We start from the raw sequence: 19,417 nt of genomic DNA on the forward strand, positions 1-19,417 counted from the left end.
GGCTAGGATGAATGGGAGGAAGGTACGATCTGAGGGAGAGAGGTTGGGACAGATGGGAGGGAGGTGGGATAGGACGGATGAGAGGGAGGAGGGCTGGGCAATTAACCGAAAATATATCAAAACCGCTATTTAGAACCAATAACCGACTTATCTTGCTCATGTAGTTTAATTGATTAATGGAGAAGTATAATTTTTTTTTAAATACATTTCTTATCATCTATATAATATATAACATAATATATACCGGTATATTCTTTTAATAATTGTTCATTAATTGCAATTAGGGCAAAAGTTTGAAATTTTGAAGTCATATCGCCCAGCCCTAGAGGTATGTAGAACAGGACAGATTGGAGTGAAGGGGTAAGATGGTAGGATTTGTCTTCACCTTCTCTCACTCCCTCACACAAGCACACTTGGCTTCCGTCTCAGTCGATTACCATATTTGGATGCTGAACCGGGGGGAACAGCCCAACATTTGTTGCGAGAGCTTTGTGGATCCGTAGGAAGACTACATGCATACATGCAAATAGGCTCAACATTACCATTAGATGTCCTCAGGGCTACATAGGCTAGCTGCGCCATGGCGTGTGTGTGTGTGTGTGTGTGTGTGTGTGTGTGTGTGTGTGTGTGTGTGTGTGTGTGTGTGTGTGTGTGTGTGTGTGTGTGTGTGTGTGTGTGTGTGTGTGTGTGTGTGTGTGTGTGTGTGTGTGCGTGCGTGCGTGCGTGCGTGCGTGCGTGCGTGCGTGCGTGCGTGCGTGCGTGCGTGCGTGCGTGCGTGCGTGCGTGTGTGCGCGCAACGAAGCAGAGAACCCAACCATAACAAGATACAAATACTCACTCTCCAGGCATCTTTTACTCACACAGGCGCATTCTAATTTCACATGGCCATAAACGCATGGGTTACTACACTACACACAAGTACAACAATACAACGCTTTAAACACAGATGTGTGTGTGATTTTTCTTGGGCACACGAAACATGAGAATATTCCCATGCGTTGGAGAGTTAATTTCACATCTAGGAAAGGGAAATTAAAACTATTTCACAGGCAACTATAACAGCAGTGCTCATTTTATGGTACATTGTACTGGAACAATTAGGTTTGTTAGGAGAGGGAACGGTTCAAGAGGAAAATTGTTCGTAGCAGCGTATAATTCAAGGTTCCAAGTGCCTTTTTATTTTCCAAAACGTAAAAAAAATAATTAGAAGCAATGCAATATTGTAGATCTTCGCAAATTAATGACATAGTTCATATAAAAAAAAGATCAAGAGTTTGAGGATGTCCGTTCTCGCCGTTCATTAAATTCTCTCTTGGCCATCCTCGATTCCCAGGGACGAGCCCAACAGTTGCAGTCTTTGTCCTGTTCCAAAGGGAGTCGGGGCTGGCTTCATCTCCCCACAGCCCATCATCTGTGTCCCATCGCTGTCCTGGCAGCGGGCCTCGTTTTTTCCAGACTCCCCAGCCCCACCAGCAACGGGAGCCTGGGGCCTTGTTGGTAAAACCTCCTTTCACCGGGGGAGACCCGAGGTCTTCGTTTTGACCATTATCCTCACGCAGGACTGCTCCAGTACACAGCCTAACTGCACAGACAGACACATGACAACGACACACAACGAGTTAGCTGCCACGGAATGTTATCACTAAATAGACTGTATTCATTACAACCCCTGCAGCACCAACACTAAATCTTGGGGGAGTCTGATCAGCATTGTTGTAAAATGTGGCATTCATGTACCTGTGCATTTGAGCATTTGTTGCATGTCATCATAGTCTATATAAACAACAATATTTACGATACAGTCCATATTGACAGCAAAATTTCCCATCTACTCATTTCAGTGTTTCCTGGTGTTGCAGCATTTCTCATGGTGCATTTTATGGACCAGCATTACCCTGCCTGTCATGCCCATATGGTTTATGGTTGCAATTACAGTAACCCCCTTCATATGTTCTGAAGTCATGATTGCTAGTTTGCTGTAAACACAGCAAAGTGGGTCTATGCCATGGCCATCGAGGGTAGAGGCTAAAAAACAGGAAGTAAGGTTCGTCGTTTTCACATTCTTGGATTTGACCCCCAGTGACATCACTGGGGTAATCTTTTCAACTTGGGGGGGGGGGGGTGGGGGGTTGTTGGAGAGACACAGAAGACTGCTAAATGTTATGGCTGCTACTGAAACATTAGCTCTACAACAAATATACTACTATAGATAATGGGACTGGGCCATATGGACAAAATCATTTGACCTAATACCTTGATATCGATATTGTGACAATGTGGTATTAAGACGATCTCTCTCTCGCTCTCTCTCTCTCTTAAAAAATGATCCAAAATAGCAAATCTACCAGCAGATCTACGAAAGCTTGTAGATCGGCTATTCCCGCAATTGTTGTTTTAAGTATAAAATGGGGCTAACGTGATTACAACCAGGAAAAGACGTCTCAATATCATATTCATTCTCATATCACAATATCAATATAATATCGATATATTGGCCAGACCTAGTAGATAATGTTGAAAATCATGATATTGTCCCTTTAAGGAGAAACCCCCTCACCAGCCCCCCACTCACTGGTTCCATTTTAAGACTCGCCAGTCGTTCTCTCCTGGCTTCTCTCCTGTCAGAAGCATGAGCTATGGATCCTCATTAGCCACTTTTCCCAGCTGGATCATGTTGACATCTGCATTTGCGCTCAAGGCTAGCGCCGCTACACACCAATTCACTAGCACTGTCAGGACGGCGACGCAACTCCCTGGCGCCGGCTAATCATCGGAATCAACCAACCCTTAAAAGGCTGTGAAAATCCTCGGGAGCCCATGAGCTCACATAATGCAGAGCGGTAGAAAATGGAAGTGCGCGAGTTTGTACTGATCCCTGTGATACTGTAGGAAATCTACTGCAGAAAGTTTCTTTTCGTTTTTCACGACAAAACAAAAAAGGTCAGGCATGTGTTAACAAAAAAAAAAACTTGCAGGAACTCCCCCTCAGGGAAAAACAAAGTTCAGTTAAGCATACAAGACATGTGCTGTAGTTCTGAACCTACCTGAGGTTTGGAGGGTCTCACTTCAGCGGACTGTCCATCTCGGGGTGCTCTGTGGCCCATATCGCTGCCTGGGAGAAGGATAAACATCAAATCAATACCAGGTCTCAAAACACCAGGAGAAACTTTATAGGCAAAAGTCATGCAACGTCTATAAGGAGTAGGTAGTCATGCAACTCCAGCTTTCACTTGGATAACTTTGTATCGGTAGAGACGTTTTATTTTGTTTACGTTACTGTATACAACCTTTACACACATATTGCAAAGAAAAAAGTAGCAGCAGCTGAACTGTACATAAGATATTGACAGATGGATTCGGCTTGGTTCATTTTAGCAAGAGTTGCATTAACACTATTGTGGGATATTTTGTTAGTACACAAGAGTTATTTTAGTACATAAAATTCACTATTACATAATATTGGAAGTTACATTTTTCTTACTTTTGAGTTGATTTCTTTTTTTTTCCTTTTCCCCCCCTTTTTTTTGCCATGACTGCAATAATGTTTTAAGAAATTGCACGCATTTACCAGCAAGTTTATGTCAATTGATAAACACCACTACCAAATTAAACATTTAGGGTTAGGTTACCTTTACAGAGGAGTGTTCTAGGTTATAACCATCCTCTCCATTGCACGGCCATTACTCTTTAATAAACGTAGCCATCGCGTAGGCGTCAACCGTGACATGAAGCCTAGACCTGAATGGTGGTTTGAATTCAGTTAATTTTCAGGTGCTAATCAATGCAATTCTCATTAACGATTACGACCACAGGTAAGAGGATTGAAAAAGTCTGATACATACCCAGGCATTCAATGCTTTAGAACTCTATACACATTAGGAAGCTATCCAGGTTATTTTAGAGGTCTTACCTCGGGGTCCTTTTTAAAAAGTATAGAAAGAGAGAGAAAGAATAAGTTGTGCTCTTTTGATAATCAATCAAGACATCATTTAGGAAGGTTAAAGTCGTCAGACGTCAATACATTCATTTAGATTTAAAATGCGGTTTTGAATGAGGAAACAAAGCAAAACACCTATGACTGACTGCTCGAAGGTTGTTTAAAAAAGGCCATTTCAAATTTTACTAGGACAGGAAACAAATAAATCAAGTTAAGTTTCATAAAAAACAAACTAAGCTTTATTGACAAACTGCTGCAAAACATCTTTTTTTTGACAGATTTAGTTACCTATTTAGGCAAGCTTACACATGTAGCATAATGCATTTTATGGAGAGGGTACAGATACTAGTGGCAGAATAAGTACAGTTTGGAACGTTTTAAAATATGTACAATAGTTCGGATTAAGCTGCAGGATCCCTTTCTCTACAGAAAGAGAAGACCCATGTGGAGATTTCTGTCCCAATCCGCATGCAGTTTATTGTCAGATCACACAATGAAGACCTGAACCTTTTTATAGCATAACAAAAAGGGCCAAATCCTGGCCATGTTCTCGTAAGTTAACAAAAAAGGACATTTTGTCTTAAAATTAAAGTTTAACACTTATAAAACAAATTAAGGATTCGAGGACAGTCCATCTCAACAGTGTCTATTAGGGCTATATTTCAAAACTCTAAGTACAATGACAAATATTGCTGCCTAAAGTCTAAATGGACAACTTTTAGAACTATTTAAAAACAAATGGGAAGCATAATCAAGAATGAATCATACTTAATTCCATTAACACTGATTTTTCCTTCACTTGATTTAATATGTACGTATATATAGATATATATTGTTTTGTTTTTTTCTAGATTACATAATTGAAAGTTTAGAAAGGTATTTTATTTGGCTATTATTAAAACAGAATTTTGAAATGTAGCCTAAATGGGAATCTGCAACTGACCCTCAACATTTTCTTTTTATAATAGACAATTAAAATGGTTTCCTTAGACACTAACACGTTGATAAGGAGCCGCTAAATACTCCTCTAGAAACTTGATGTAATCCCAAAGAGTAAAAAATTAAAAGGTCAACAATGCAAAAAAAGCCAGGGGGGTAATGGGGTCAGAGAGGAAAGAAAATACAGCAAAATAAAAGTAAAGAAAATAAATAAATAAAAACGTTGCACGGTTTCCTTCTCTAAACCCATCTAAATGCCGCTTTGGGGAGGTGCGGTCTCAGACCTCAAAACCAGTTCGACCAGTTCTCGTTCTCATAAAAATTAGTCCAGTGTAGGTAAAAAAAAAAAGAAAGAAAGAAAAAAAAAGACCAAACCAAAGACAAAACAGACAATTACTTTTGTCGGGCTGCTTAAAGCGCGAGCTGCCGTGGGTAGACAGGCGGTAGTCGGGAGTTGCGCGTTAAGGTGAGTCCAGTTCAGTATTGTTGCCTATAGGGATGCTCCCTGTAAGGCGTCTTGGCAACTCTGGGGGGAGGAGGGGCCTTCCCTGGAGCCTGTCTCTGGGTGCCATTCCAGTCATCTTGGCCTGGGACAAAAAACACAGAGGCAAGGACAGAGACACAGACAAATATATGAGATCCATGTCACACCAAGAGAGTCGCTTTATGATCTGCAGTACGTAGGACACTGGGTTAATACTGGGTTAATAGCAGATCTACAAGCTTACAATGTGTCACGAATGTGATCTGCTATTTACGGCATGCATCACCAGCGTGCAACTAAGTATGAATCAGGCTTTAAGCTGATAGTTATTCTTACCGTAGGAATCGTACGAGTCTGTTGTCTCTCCGTGACCATAGTCATAGTATTCTGGTTCTCTGGTTGGTAGAAATGAAAGAGAAAAAAAGACACTCTTTGAAAACGTTGGCTAGCTACTTCTCTTTAGCTGCTGAGGGAGGATGATTAGATCCCAAGATCAAAGCCAGTTTCTTTTTTCATCTCTCTCTGTTTTTCTTTTCTTTTTAAAGCATGAAACATCTCAGGCCTAGCAAATAACTAGCAATCTACTAAAATTCTGCAGACACAAAAAAATAACGAAGCACTTGCTACAGTATTTATTTTAGTTCTTTGCCAAAAGTGTATTTCTGTTACAAAATACCATTATGTGTCAAATTGGTGACAAGTAGCTGAAAGTGAGATGGATGCTTGACTTACGCCTGGGGCTGACTGTAGTAGCTGTCGTATGAGTCGTAGGCCGTCTCTGTGTAGCTCTCATCATACGTCTGCAGAGGGGGGGGGGGGGGGGGGGGAGAGAGAGAGAGAGAGAGAGAGAGAGAGAGAGAGAGAGAGAGAGAGAGAGAGAGAGAGAGAGACTTAAAATCAAGAATCATGAATGTCAAACTTTCCCCAAAATACTGCACTCCTGCTAAAGCAGACATACTCCCCCCAAATGCCATTGCTGGCATCAGAACTATCTCTCTCCCTCACACTGTGCACTTCTAGTAAAAAAAAAATATTCATTCATTTATGAAAGTCTGCGTGCTGGAGAGCTGAGAAGTCATGCATATTACGATTGATGGCAAAGTCATGCACCTAGTTCCGAAAATGTCCCGGCATGAACTCACATATTCATCGTAGGACTCTGCTGCAGCGGGGGTATGGGGGGGCGGCGGAGCCATCCTCTGCGGGGGTCCGGCGGCGGGGGGCCTGGCCCGGGGTGCCGCGGCGCCCCTGGAGGGGGCGGCTGGGGGTCCTCCTCGACCTGGCGGCGCACCCCTCACTGCTCCACCCCTGGCTGGGCCACCTCGGGGCACTCCTCCTCTGACAGCACCGCCACGAGGGGGCATACCCCTACCCCTGGAAGAGAGGAGGAGGGTTGCTGATAAGAAATGCGATGAAGCTTTTTTTTTAATATATAATATATATTGCATGGATTCATTGATAGTGGTGAGATGCAATGAATATCTATTAAGACAATTATCTAACTGCAGCTATAGTGTGTGTGTGTGTGTGTGTGTGTGTGTGTGTGTGTGTGTGTGTGTGTGTGTGTGTGTGTGTGTGTGTGTGTGTGTGTGTGTGTGTGTGTGTGTGTGTGTGTGTGTGTGTGTGTGTGTGTGTGTGTGTGTGCGTGCGTGCGTGCGTGCGTGCGAGTGAGTGTGCGTGTGTAATGCTTCTGCTCACCTGGGTGCCCCAGCAGGAGGTCCCCCGCGGCCTCTGACAGGCAGGCCCCCTCTGCCTCTGGCTCCTTGCTCCTGGCCACCGTTCAGGTAGCTCATCTCCATGAACTGCTCTTGGCAGATATCATCCATCAAATCCTGCATGCACACACATACACACACACACACACACACACACACACACACACACACACACACACACAGTGGAAGAAAACCAAAAAGGGGGGGAGAGAGTGAGAAACAGTGTAGGACATGGGAGAGGAGAAAGTAAGAGAGAGAAAAGAGAGGAGGACAGAGTTTAGGACAAAGCAGGAGAAAGGAGCCATGAATAAAAGAGCAGAAGGCAATTACCGAGCCGCTCGATACCCGGCGTCCCTCCTAATGCCTAACGGAGCAAGCAGAATACAGCACAACAAAGTCTCTGTGAGTCGGCAGAGAGTGCTAGAGGGGAGAGGAGGTGATAAAGAAGGAGAGCTCCCTGCCTGCACTCGTGCGTCAGCCTAGGAACCTCTGCACATGAGGTGAGCGACTCGACTTTGCAGGCTTGGCAGGCCCTTTGTGGGTCACATGAGCGGCTAACCCATTTCCATCGCTGTGGAAAACAATAAGGTGGCACGGATTAGAGATGCCGCCTGTTTGAGCGGCACAAATCCTGCGACACAATCCGCCACCTTCCTCCCGGCGTGGCGGTGGGGGGAAGCGGAACTGTGACCCAATCGATTCTTTCTCATAAATCACTCAGGGATGGTGAAGGCCCTCTAATGATGTGATGGTCCAGAAGAAAAGAAACCCAGATAGCTATTACTAGAATATGCAGCACGGAAAGGAGCGTTCAATTTATCTGCATCAGAGGGAGGCAAACAAGACAAACACATTTGTCTGATTACAAATTCATCCCTGGCTCGGAGCAGTGGGACTGTGCTCGCGTGGTTAACCGGTCGGTGGTTTTACCACGCCCTGGCACGCCAACCTGTCTCAATCTAACTAATAGACAGGAATTTAGTTTTTCTAGCGATTGTGATGAAACAGTGAATTTATTGAAAATAATTTAAGGATGCGATAAAACGACAAGATCTAATGGACTGTAAGAGAGGGAGTAATTACAACCACGCCTTCATCCATCGACACATAGATGAAATGAAACAAAGCTGTGACTTTCTTTTATAGGCACAATATATATTTGACGGAAATCAATTTGCAAACAAGTCTCATTTTAGCAAAGGAAGCCAGTTGTTCATTAAAATGCTTTTTTATTTTCCCCTTTCTGAATCTTAGTAATCTGCAGGGGATGTCCTTTTATGCAACTCAGCAATTTGATATATAATACATCAGCCTGTACATCAGCTCATTTATTTCTCTTCTGATCCAAATCACATTACTTCTCCTGCCACTGAGCGCTAACTGGAAAACCAAAAAGCCATTACACACATTACCTGGCCCATTGGCCGACTCATGGCACAAGGCATAGTTAGAATACACATGGGCAAGCCGTGGCTCTACAGCAGGGCAGGCCCAGCTGGCCTAAACCCCACAACCTCTCAAAATAAAACAAATATAAGTCAGACACAGGCCACGCAAGGCAAGATTTACCATAGAGCAGTCAAACTTTTATTCTCCTTATGTCATTATAAAACTGGATGCTTTGGATGCATACAGATCAACACGAAAGACTTGTAAGCAGACAAACAGATAGGGCACGGTTCACTGTGCTGACACGGTGAAAAACAACCCAATTCCTCTCCTTAAGCTGATTGCTTTACGTGCCTCGACTCGACTATGCCATAAGGTCTGTTTGCTCCTGGTAAATACTCACTTCATCTGCTCTTGCCATCCTGCTGGGCCCACTTTAGATTCCCCTCTCCCCAACACGCATCCTGCAAAACCACCCAGCCCTTTTTGAAAGGCATATCTTAAGTCAATTATTAAAGAACCCCTTGGGCCGTTATTGGAGAAGCTTTCAGGCCTGGCCTCTGTGTGCATAAGGGCTTGTGTTTTTGTGGACATTGAGCATGGCAAAAATCGTGATTTACATGCCGGTTGAGTCCGTGATCACTTGACACAGTTAATGCATTAACACGGAGCATGACAACAATAGCCAAGAAGGGCTTGACCCACTTACGGGAAATAGGAACTTCTTGACTTCCTCCATGGCGTGGGCCATGCGCAAGTAGGCGTCTGGCACAGGGGCAAACACCTCGATGAAGACGTGCAGCTCCATGGACAAGTGGGCATACTTGGGCTCACCGCCTTTCCGCAGTCCCTCCTCCTGAAATGCAGTCAGGCGCACAAATAAAGACACCTCTCATTCTGCACCCAGTCAAACTACTTGGAACGCTAGTGTCCCTATTCTGGGGCTAACATTCTGCAAAAATAGCCCATCGACAAGCTCACAACACACCGCCCTGTGAGCGTGTAAATCGACCATTTTTTTGGCTAAGATATTTAGTGTAGAGGGGAAACAATTCAATTCAATTCAAAGGGCTTTATTGGCATGAGAAAACATACGTTTACATTGCCAAAGCAGAAAGCATAATACAACAATACAGCAATACAATCAAAACAAAAAATATGTACATTTGAAAGTCAGAATCTTCAATAGATCAATTTCTATGTACCAAGATCACTGGGTGCAGGTATAGTGCCGGAATATACCCAATGATTAGTCTTTAGGGTGGTTGTGTTCCGTTTGATATCCTTTTCCTATCACAGCAACTCACGAATCTTGCTGCTGTGTTTGCACATTGTTGTACTTCGCCCAGCAGATATGGGAGTTTTTTGTCATTGGTCATGTTTTCAAAATCTCCGTGTGTGGTTGTAATCTGTGGGAAGTATGTGTCTCTGATGTCTTGGTACAATGGACAACAGGAGGGGGCCTAGTACGGAGCCCTTGGGAAATCGGTCAACTAAATATAGTTCCTAAGTGGCTCATAAGCATCTCAAATTCAAGCAAATTATGCATTAGAGAGCTGCATTTAATCTACCTTCCACAGCATCAAGCATTGGTGTGCTATTAATAATGATAGCAAACCAAAGCGTGGCTCTGCAGGAGTCTAGATGTCTAAAAGACGGCCAGTCTGTCTGTCTGTCTGTCTGTCTGTCTGTCTGTCTGTCTGTCAGTCTGTGTGTCTAGAGCTAATCAGCTCCACATTTCTTGGGCACACTGACAGTAGGCCACAAAAGTGCCTCCACTAATTTTGTTTTATTTTCATATAATTTACTTTTATACTTACTTTTATACGTACTTTTAGTACTTTTTAAGTACTCTAAGACGCCTGTAGGGCTCCAAGCCATGGTTTGATAATCACAATTAACTGGTAGATAACAAGTTTACTACAGGGCTATCCTAAAGGTATCTATGACAGATGCACAGCAAGCGGCTGCCCTTGGGTTTACATTTATGCATGCCTTAATTATCCTCCACATCCACAACAGCTGGGAACCCACAAGGCCCGGCGTCCATCTCGAATAGAGGACAGATGTTTGATGGCTACCGGTAACCCAGATCCCACAGGTGTGCATACAAAAACACAGTGCATTACCTTGGTTTTGTCTCTCATGGATCCCTTGCCCAGCACGGAGATCTTGGCCCCAGTCTCCTCCTGCAGACGTTTGATTGTGTTGCCCTGAGGTCCCAGAATCTTCCCCACAAAATTGAACTGAAACCCAAGCAGAACAAAACAAAATTAGGATAACCGAAAGATGGCATTTTGGCAAGAGTGCAGTGCAGCCTTCAGTGGTATATTTACCACGAAGGGTCGATACAAAGCCCCAAGACCAATGATACTACCGGTAAATGTTCACTATAATCATCTAAGCATAGAGTGAAATCTGTGTAGACTGCTATGCAATTTTATGCAATGCAGTATAACCTCTGTGAAAATATGATTACAGACAAATGATTAAGGTCAAAGCTATTTGCCAGCAGACAGGTTCTTAATGGAGACATTTTAACCTAAACGGTTGGGTCCCCCCCCCCAAAAAGGATCACTCATTAGCTTTGCAGTTCCAATTCAAATGTTGTGGTAAATGATAGTTGCTGTTGGAAACCTTCTATGTCCAAAGCCATTAGTATTCAGGAAATGTAAAAGAGAACCTGTTTACCAATGGATCTAATGTAGTTATTATGTAGTCGCTCTTGTTAATACTTTTCATTTGTTAAATATTTATAAAACCCATACAATCTTCACCACTTTCAGTTTCAAAATGTGTCTAAAATAGCTCAAATAGCAGATATACAAGCTCGAGCTTGCAGATCTTGTTTTGGGGCATTAACTTACGGAAATAAATGAAACATTGAAATATGGAGATACGAGTATCCTGCCTGACAGCAACGTTATGCAAATTTGAGGATAAAAAACATCACTCATTAGCTTTGAGGTTCCAATCCGAATGTTGTGGTTTATGATGTAAAAACGGAGCAGGACTGAGGACTGTCCAGCTGTACAGACAGTACTCCTACATCATATTGATCGCTGGAGACAGACAGGGCGACATCTAGGGATCTTCTTGTTAGAACTGAGCTTTACATCCTTTTTTTTCTCCCCTGATGCAAAAATAGGTATCCTATCTATCTGGGCACCATATGCTATCCACTTTGAAAACCACAGCAAGTTCATCTAATCCAAACCACACTGCCGGTGTATGACAGGAGCCAATGTAACCGAGTCAACCTGGGCTGACAGAAACAAGACAACCCATATTATATAATGGTGTATATATATATAGCTAGCGATATAAATGTCTTACATTGAGACAGGTTATGCCTGAACATCTTGTGCCACCAACACGGCAACATAACATGTGTCTGCAATCAATGTCACCATATGTCTGAGCCATATTTAGATCAAATACATACAGATGAAGCCAGCTGAGGTTAGGCAATCAAGCCAGAAGGCATCTCAGAATAGAATAACTAACGCTTACTGAAACGCGAACACAGCACACGACACAGTCTGCAGAGCAATGTCCTTTACCATAACATTATTAACATTTTGATCTTTTATGCTGCCGTTTTAAAGATGCAGGTGTATCCAGGCCAGGGTAATTATACACCTGAGCTAATAGATCAAGGTTGAGAGGAGTAATTTGACCCAATGGCTTTGTGTAATTGAAACTCAGCTGCAGAATGAATTAAATCAAGAGGGGCTAAAGAAGACAGAGGTTAGAGAGGATAGGGTTGGAAAATTAGAGATGCCAGATTTTTGGGTCCGATGCCAATACCAATTTATGAGAACATTTAACTCATAAGTAAACAAATAAACACGTTTTGATAGATTTAACCACTTACTCAAAGTGTTACAAAATAGCTCATCTATATGATCACAATGCGTCATGAGCTTGTTAGATCAGCTATTTATTTAAACATTTTTGATAACTGAAGACTTTTGAAAAATTCTGCCTATAATGGCATGCCCAAAATAAGGACGGCAAGTTAATAGTAAATTAATTAAAAGTATAGACATATCGGCTGCATAATTGTATAAACTGTACCAATGTTGTCAACAAAGTCAAATAATGGCCGATATCTGGCAATATACAGGTCTGGCTCTATTAGAAAAGATGGGGGGGGGGGTAAAGGGACTAAGCTCACCTTTGGGTACTGTTTTACAGGTATGAGCACTCGCTCCTTAAGTTTGATGTTCTTTGTTGTGAAAAGGTCCAGATAGGTTTCTCCTCCTTCCTTTTTGGGCTCTCCGTTCTGGATTCTATCGACCTCTATAAAAAGGAAAAGGTATCTGTTTCAGGCATATTGTTTTGGATGCAAAAACTTGATACATATACTCGCAGCTTCAATCAATCAAGACATCAAACAGAGCTTTGGGTGGCATGGCATTATGTCAGACGTGGAGAGAATTTCTGGCTATAAGAAGTATTTTGTCACATGAGAACGGTTTTGTTCTAAAATTAGCATCTTCTGTGCCATGTCAGCCTCCCTGTCATGAAGGCAGAGCTACACACTTAATATAAGAAATAAAATAAAAAAATAAAGTCAGTTCAATACTCAAATCACAGAGGCTACAGTTAACTGCATGAGAGAAGGGGTTCAAAATGTACTTGTAAACAAGGTATTCTAGTCATTTGGCTAATATTTGGTCTATAAAACAAGTTAATTAATTTCACCCTCACATGTTAAAAGACCATACAGGTGTTTTGCATATTTTTCCCGTTGATTAGATGCCATACTTTACATTACTGCTGACAACTTTCCAAAACATTAGCATACCATATTATTTATTGTTTTGTGTTATTCCTAGCCCCTCCAGGAAGCCATTGGTTCCAATTAATTTGAACTTCCAGAGATTAGTAATCAAACACAGGGAACTTTATGCCACCTTTATTTTTCATCAAAGTTACATTATCATTACATTTTAAAGCAGCTTAAGCCACAGATTAATCTGAAAAGTCTACAAAGCCGACTGGAGAAAAGATTATTTTATGAACAAACTTCAAACGTCCATCCATGACTTCAGCAAAGGCAAGGTGAATATTAGCCAGATTAGCAGATCATTTTAAGGTGGGTTTATCACGTGAAAATATGAATAAAAAAGGGGGGATCTAGTAAACATGCAATAACACCGGTGTGATCCTTTAAATAGCAGTTTATATGTTGACAGTATCTAATGTGGTGGTGGCTATACTGTAAACAGAACCAAAACATTCATAAAATGACTTGAATTTGCATTATTGGACTGAAAAATCGCAATTACACATTTTCCCCAAATCATTCAGGACTACTTCAGGGTTAGGATTATTTGATCTATATGATATCCTCAGCATTAATATTCATTTGGAAGTCAGAGAATGTGCAAATGTAACCAAATTTGGTTACATTTGTACATTCTCAGAGTCAAATTAACAATAGTTTTGACTGTGTATATATTTTTAGTCTTCTACAGCCATGAATCCCCACACCTCCAGTGCCTTTCACACAGCATCGGGCTGAGCTGAAGCTGTGCCTTGCATCACCTCTTCCTCAGTGGCAGCCAGGGTACCCAGCCTCCAGGGCCCACATATACCCACACAGTTCCATCACAGCCGCCTCCTCACCTCTGACCATGACAAGTGCTAAAACTGCGATGTGCAGACGTGTCAGCTACCGCACTGTCTACCGGCTGCACAGCAGGCAGGGGGAGGAGAGCTACTGGAGATGTCTGTCTCCTCTCCTTACTGAGGGAGCCGAGGACACACACACACTGACCGACACACTAATGCCTCAGTTACACTTAGTTATACGCTGGTGTTGCATGCCGTAAATAGCAGATATACAACGCGTCACGAATGTGACACGTTTGTAGATCTGCTATTTACTGAGCACAACACCAGCCCGCAACTAAGTATAACTGAGGCTTAAAGAGGAGAGCCATTACCTCAGGGCAAAACATAATAGGCTATTATACAGTAGGTGTACCTCTGTGAGCATCCTGGACAAAGAAACTATGCCGGCCAATTATTAATTAAGAAAGTTTACAAACGCACACACATCCAAATGACTAAATTCCTATCTATAGGTGCTAGTGCTAGACACAGAAGAACACATAAAAACATACAAGAGTCTGCACACTGGATCATGCAACCATGGACACTTAATACCCACCAAAAAGGTGATGCTTCAAGCGTCTGCTTTGGTGGTAATACATTAAATATCCAGTCTGCAGACTATGCTTCTGTCAGTGTCAGCCAATTATTCATTACCATTCCATTATAAATGTAGTCATCGACTTGGCAGCAACAAAAGCAAGCACATTGCAGCAGTATAGCAGCTTGTGCCACCAACCATTTGAAAAGCACATGGGACAGTGTGGAGCTGATGGTTTTAATAATGGACCAGGCAGGCAGGTCACACAGATTTTAAAACACAAGCTTCGATGACACAGACACACAGATACAGAAGTGCTGTGTCCAACCATTTCCATTTAACCATCTGTATCAATAATTCGTTTCATTCATCCTCCAGGATGGATCAGTGAACAGGAATGCTGAGACACCGTTATTATAGCCTTCAGACTAACTGATGTTTACCTCGTTGGACCAGAGTTGCCATGTCCGCTTATTATAAGCGACTGTGGGCTTGCTTTTCTGTAATGTCGCTTGTAAATATTGGTTAGTTGTTAGGTTGCTGTTTTTTGGGCTTGTTTCTAAAGTGTAGCTGCTTATTTAGGCTTGCGTCCAAAAAAAATATTATTGTTTAAACCACTGGTTCTCAAATATTTTCATGAAAATGTTTTGTGCCACAGGCAGCATTTGTGTTGTTAGAATGTTTCAAAAGCTTTCCAAATATTCCACATTTTATTGCAAGAGTTTTTGAAAATAGCAGATCTACGATGCGACGCCTTGTGAGCTTGTAGAGCAGCCATCAAATAGCCAATAAAGTGCTCATATAGTGGCTTCTTTTGGGCTTGTTTTCCTAGAACTGGTTGCTTATTTCTCTCACAAAATATGGCAACACTGGCTGCAAAGTATCGAGGTGACCCTGTCACAATGTTGTCGCACATTGAATGGTGTGCAACATTTCTAACAGACAATTCTACAGAAACTGTGGCTTTTGCCAAAACGTGTCCTCCTATATAAGCAAGCCAACTTTTACAATCATGTCAACATTCACAACAGGCATGGATAGGGGTCTCTTTTGGGGGGCTTTAATGTTAATTTGTACACAATCGCACGACGGCGTCGCTTGCCGACCGGAGCGGAAGGGAGCCAGCAGTTAATTGGCTTGTAGATCAAAGTCTTGTCGGCAAGCGACAAAGTTGTAGGCTGCGCTACGCAGTATAAAATAAATTATAAGCAGCGTTGCCATGTCCACTTATTATAAGCGACTTTGGTCTTGTTTTTCTGTAAAGTTGCTTATAAATATTGGTTTAGCTGCGGGTTGTGTTTTTTGGGGCTTGTTTCTAAAGTGTAGTTGCTTATTTGAACATTATCTCACACAATCTGGCAACACTGGTTGTAATTACGCAGCGATCGGGACACATAACGACCAGAGCCTTCTGATAAAGATAGCCGCAGAGGAAGCTTTATATCCCACCGGAAATAAATCAGATACTAACGGTACCAAGTATTTATTTTGAATATTAACCTTTCTTTAAACACGATTATTATAGAATATATATAAATATATATATATATTATTAATATATATATATATAAACACCCAACACGTGTTGTTGGGTGGTGTGTGAGGATTTATTATAAGCGATTATTGTAATAGGGAGGTCTGTGTGTCGTCCAGCGTGCACGCAGCGCGCGCTTGCACACGCACACACACACACACACACACACACACACACACACACACACACACACACACACACACACACACACACACACACACACACACACAGCGCCGATCGGGTGCGAGTTGTTTTAACACAACACATAGCAGCGTAATAACAGTATGATAACAACAGCGCGTGGGACGCTCTGCTGCAGAATAAAACACTCTTTACCTGCAGATAAAAGTTTCATGGCGTGCGTAAAAGACGCGTCCAGGCTGTCCTTCTCCGCCAGCAGCTCAGGGAGATATTTGCCGTGATCGCTCTCCATTTTATATAACATAAAAAAATAAGAAATACAAAAATCTGTCAATTATAAATAAATGATAAAAAGGGGGAAAAAAATCTGTTTGTGATGATGGGGAGATGGATCGATGCGTAAAACGCGTAAAAACGAAAAGCCACCACCACCAATGTTAAAAGAGTAGATCCAGTTATAATGCAACTATGGAGCGCGTATCCACTTCGCAGCAGATTGCGTCTTGCATCTGGAGCTGCTGGTGTGCGTTTGGAGAGCACAGAGTAGTGCTGTCTGGGTGTGTGTGTCAGTGTGTGCGTGTGCGTGTGCGTGTGTGTGTGTGTGTGTGTGTGTGAGTGTGAGTGTGTGTGAGAGAGTGTGTGCTGTCTCCTTGCAGCAGCAGCGCTCTGTGGAAATGGAAGAACAAAAGCTGGTGACTGGAGGGTGATTTGGACCGGTGTTGCCAGGTCTTGCGAGAGAAACACGCAACCAGGTTTACGAAAACAAGCCCAAAAGAAGCAACACATTTGATTGATTGAATACTTTATTAGCAGTTTGCAACAAAAAAAAGCACAGGAAAGTACAGTTCAAATGAGCACTTTAAACCTATATACGTTGGCTATTTGAAAATAGCCAATCTACAAGCTCACAACGTGTCGCTTTGCGACACGTTGTGAGTTTGTAGATCTGCTATTTTCAAAAACTTTATTTTCAATAAAATGTGGAATATTTGGAATATTTCTTTGAAACATTCTAACAACACAAATGCTCCATGGCACAAAACATTTTCATGGAAATATTTGAGAACCACTGGTTTAAACAATAATTTTAAGTACACTTTAGAAACAACAAGACCCATAAAACCGCAACCACCAATATTTACCAGCAATTTTACAGAAAAAAACAAGCCCAAAGTCGCTTATAATAAGCAGACATGGCAACGCTGATTTGGACTCAACCAGCGGAAGTGAGCTCAGAGAAGCACACAGCTTATTGCTGAACTGACCCCGCCCACCGCAGCCTCATTTATATCTGTCAGGTGGAAACCTTGTATGTAAAAAATAAAATAAAAAAATACCCCCAAAAAAATACATGTTTTCACAACAGCTCTTGTTGATACATTTCAGTGGTTGAATATTAATATAATGCCAGCACAGACACACTTACACTTAATATTAGGCCTATTTGTGTTCAGAAATAGCAGATCTACAAGCTCACAGCTGACACAGCATGTAGCATTGCAATGCTCTGTAAGCTTGTATTTGGGCTATTTTGGGCCCTTTTGTGAGACTGTAGATTAGAATGATGAAGTAGAAAGGCAATAATTTGCGAGGGGAAGAAACATAAAAAAGTTGAAATCTGGAAATACGAGGTTTCTGCCTGGCAGCACAATGCCGGTGTTGCTTGCCAAAAAGAAAAGATCTACTGCAAGTTGGGCTAGTAGATCTAGCCATATGTTCTTTTTGGCAAGCGATCCTGTGGTGTTTTCTCGGCACTGCTGTGGGTGTGTCCAGAGTCCACACTGTCAGAGTTTTTTTCCCCCTTTTTCTTTATTTTGATTTAAATTTTATAAAGAGATGCCTGAAGTCTCATGGTGCTTTCTCTGGGGTCTTTGCATCTGTTGTTTCTCACAAAATTAATTCATGATGACATCACTGATGCCATCATGAATTGAACTGCCTAACCCTGGATGCATGATGTGTCCAATAAATTGGGCAATGATTCTGTCATCCTAGGCGTGTATTAAATCCTTTAGTCTAAAAAACAATGACATTAAGAGACTGAATATTAGGAGGAAGGATGTTAGGAAAGGGTAGACCTTTAATGCGGCTGTAAAATTAATTTATTGCATCAGTGTTATTGCAATTAATATGAATAAAGTAATGTTCCACTTGTGTGTAATCAGTTTGATCCCTCTGCACTGAGCTATTGGCAGCCAGCATCTGAGCTGTTTAAATTCTAGGCTATCTACTGCCCCTTAGTGGATCTGATAAAATACACTTGGAGCGGACCAGAGCACATGATGCAGGTGTAACTGCCGACCTGGCTGAAACCCTTCCTTTGTCCTCTCTCCCCCCTTTCCTGCTGACATTAATGGATTAGAAAACATTTAGGGACGATATGTACAAGCGGAAAGTGCAACACAGCGTCTAGGGCAGTGGTTCCCAAGGTGTGCCAACTGCCAACTGCCAAGGGAGGCCCACACGTGGGACAAGTCCAGGTGTACCTTGGGATTTTGTGACACAACTACACATTGCAATATGTTATAGACCTACAACTATACAAAAAGCTATGAATTGTTTTTAATTTACTATGTCAGTGGCAGTGTCATTGTGCGCACTAATATCCCAATGCAGAGGCAAATTCAAAAAAATATATATTTTAACCACTTTCAACCTGGCATTGGACACGTCATTGTAGGGGAAAGGTTTCAACATTTTTGTGCAAAACTTTTTTTTAAAATAGCAGATACAAGCTATAGGCTATAGCCTAAACAACGCATTGCAATGGGATGCGTTTTGAGCCAGCAGATCAGCTATTCTTGCAATTTTTTTAAATTAATGAATGTATGAAATATGTGGTTAAACTTAGTTGGCATTAGTAAATAAAATAGCATTTATGATAAGAGTGATAACACGTGTTGTGTTATATAGAGGCTAGGCCATTCTTCTGAATAGGCCTACAGGTGTGCCTCCATCATGACTTGCCCTTTATTGGTGTGCCTGGACACACCCAAGTTGGAAAACCACTCATGGACTAGTTCCTGAAAGTCAAGTGGTGGTGGCAGTGAAGCTGTCATAGTGCCTATAGCGGAGCACCACAGGGTCAGGGATTACAGTTGGTCCCATGCAT

At 42.1% G+C, this 19,417-nt stretch overlaps 1 protein-coding gene across 3 annotated transcripts; it reads right to left on the reverse strand.

Annotated features, from left to right (window-relative positions):
• Positions 1 to 990: 990 nt before the first annotated feature.
• Positions 991 to 16,959, reverse strand: khdrbs1b (KH domain containing, RNA binding, signal transduction associated 1b). Of its 3 annotated transcripts, XR_013933983.1 has the most exons (13): positions 16,501 to 16,959; positions 12,645 to 12,769; positions 10,594 to 10,710; positions 9,174 to 9,320; positions 7,059 to 7,192; positions 6,503 to 6,734; positions 6,093 to 6,160; positions 5,697 to 5,755; positions 5,274 to 5,463; positions 3,843 to 3,919; positions 3,630 to 3,738; positions 3,045 to 3,112; positions 991 to 1,582 (listed from the first exon to the last, which is right to left on the reverse strand). XR_013933983.1 is itself a non-coding variant. In XM_080441540.1 (9 exons), exons 1-9 carry the CDS (start codon positions 16,607 to 16,609, stop codon positions 5,354 to 5,356), a joined length of 1,101 nt encoding a protein of 366 aa, XP_080297666.1. In that variant the 5' UTR covers positions 16,610 to 16,959; the 3' UTR covers positions 3,964 to 5,353. The 3 variants fall into 3 exon arrangements, 1 of the variants encoding a protein (XP_080297666.1); XR_013933982.1 differs by lacking the exons at positions 3,630 to 3,738; positions 3,843 to 3,919; XM_080441540.1 differs by lacking the exons at positions 991 to 1,582; positions 3,045 to 3,112; positions 3,630 to 3,738; positions 3,843 to 3,919 and having other exon boundaries at positions 3,964 to 5,463.
• Between the last annotated feature and the right edge of the window lie 2,458 nt (positions 16,960 to 19,417).

Source organism: Gymnoscopelus braueri (genome assembly GCF_963280865.1).
Source record: "Gymnoscopelus braueri genome assembly, chromosome: 11".
NCBI classification, from domain to species: Eukaryota; Metazoa; Chordata; class Actinopteri; order Myctophiformes; family Myctophidae; genus Gymnoscopelus; species Gymnoscopelus braueri.

Coding starts and splice junctions, on each gene's coding strand:
- khdrbs1b (XM_080441540.1), bottom strand. CDS start 16,609: ATGTTATATAAAATGGAGAGCGATCACGGCAAATATCTCCCTGAGCTG. Junction 12,770..16,500: donor CATGAAACTTTTATCTGCAG/GTAAAGAGTGTT, acceptor TCCTTTTTATAG/AGGTCGATAGAATCCAGAAC. Junction 5,464..5,696: donor AGACTCGTACGATTCCTACG/GTAAGAATAACT, acceptor TTTTTGTCCCAG/GCCAAGATGACTGGAATGGC.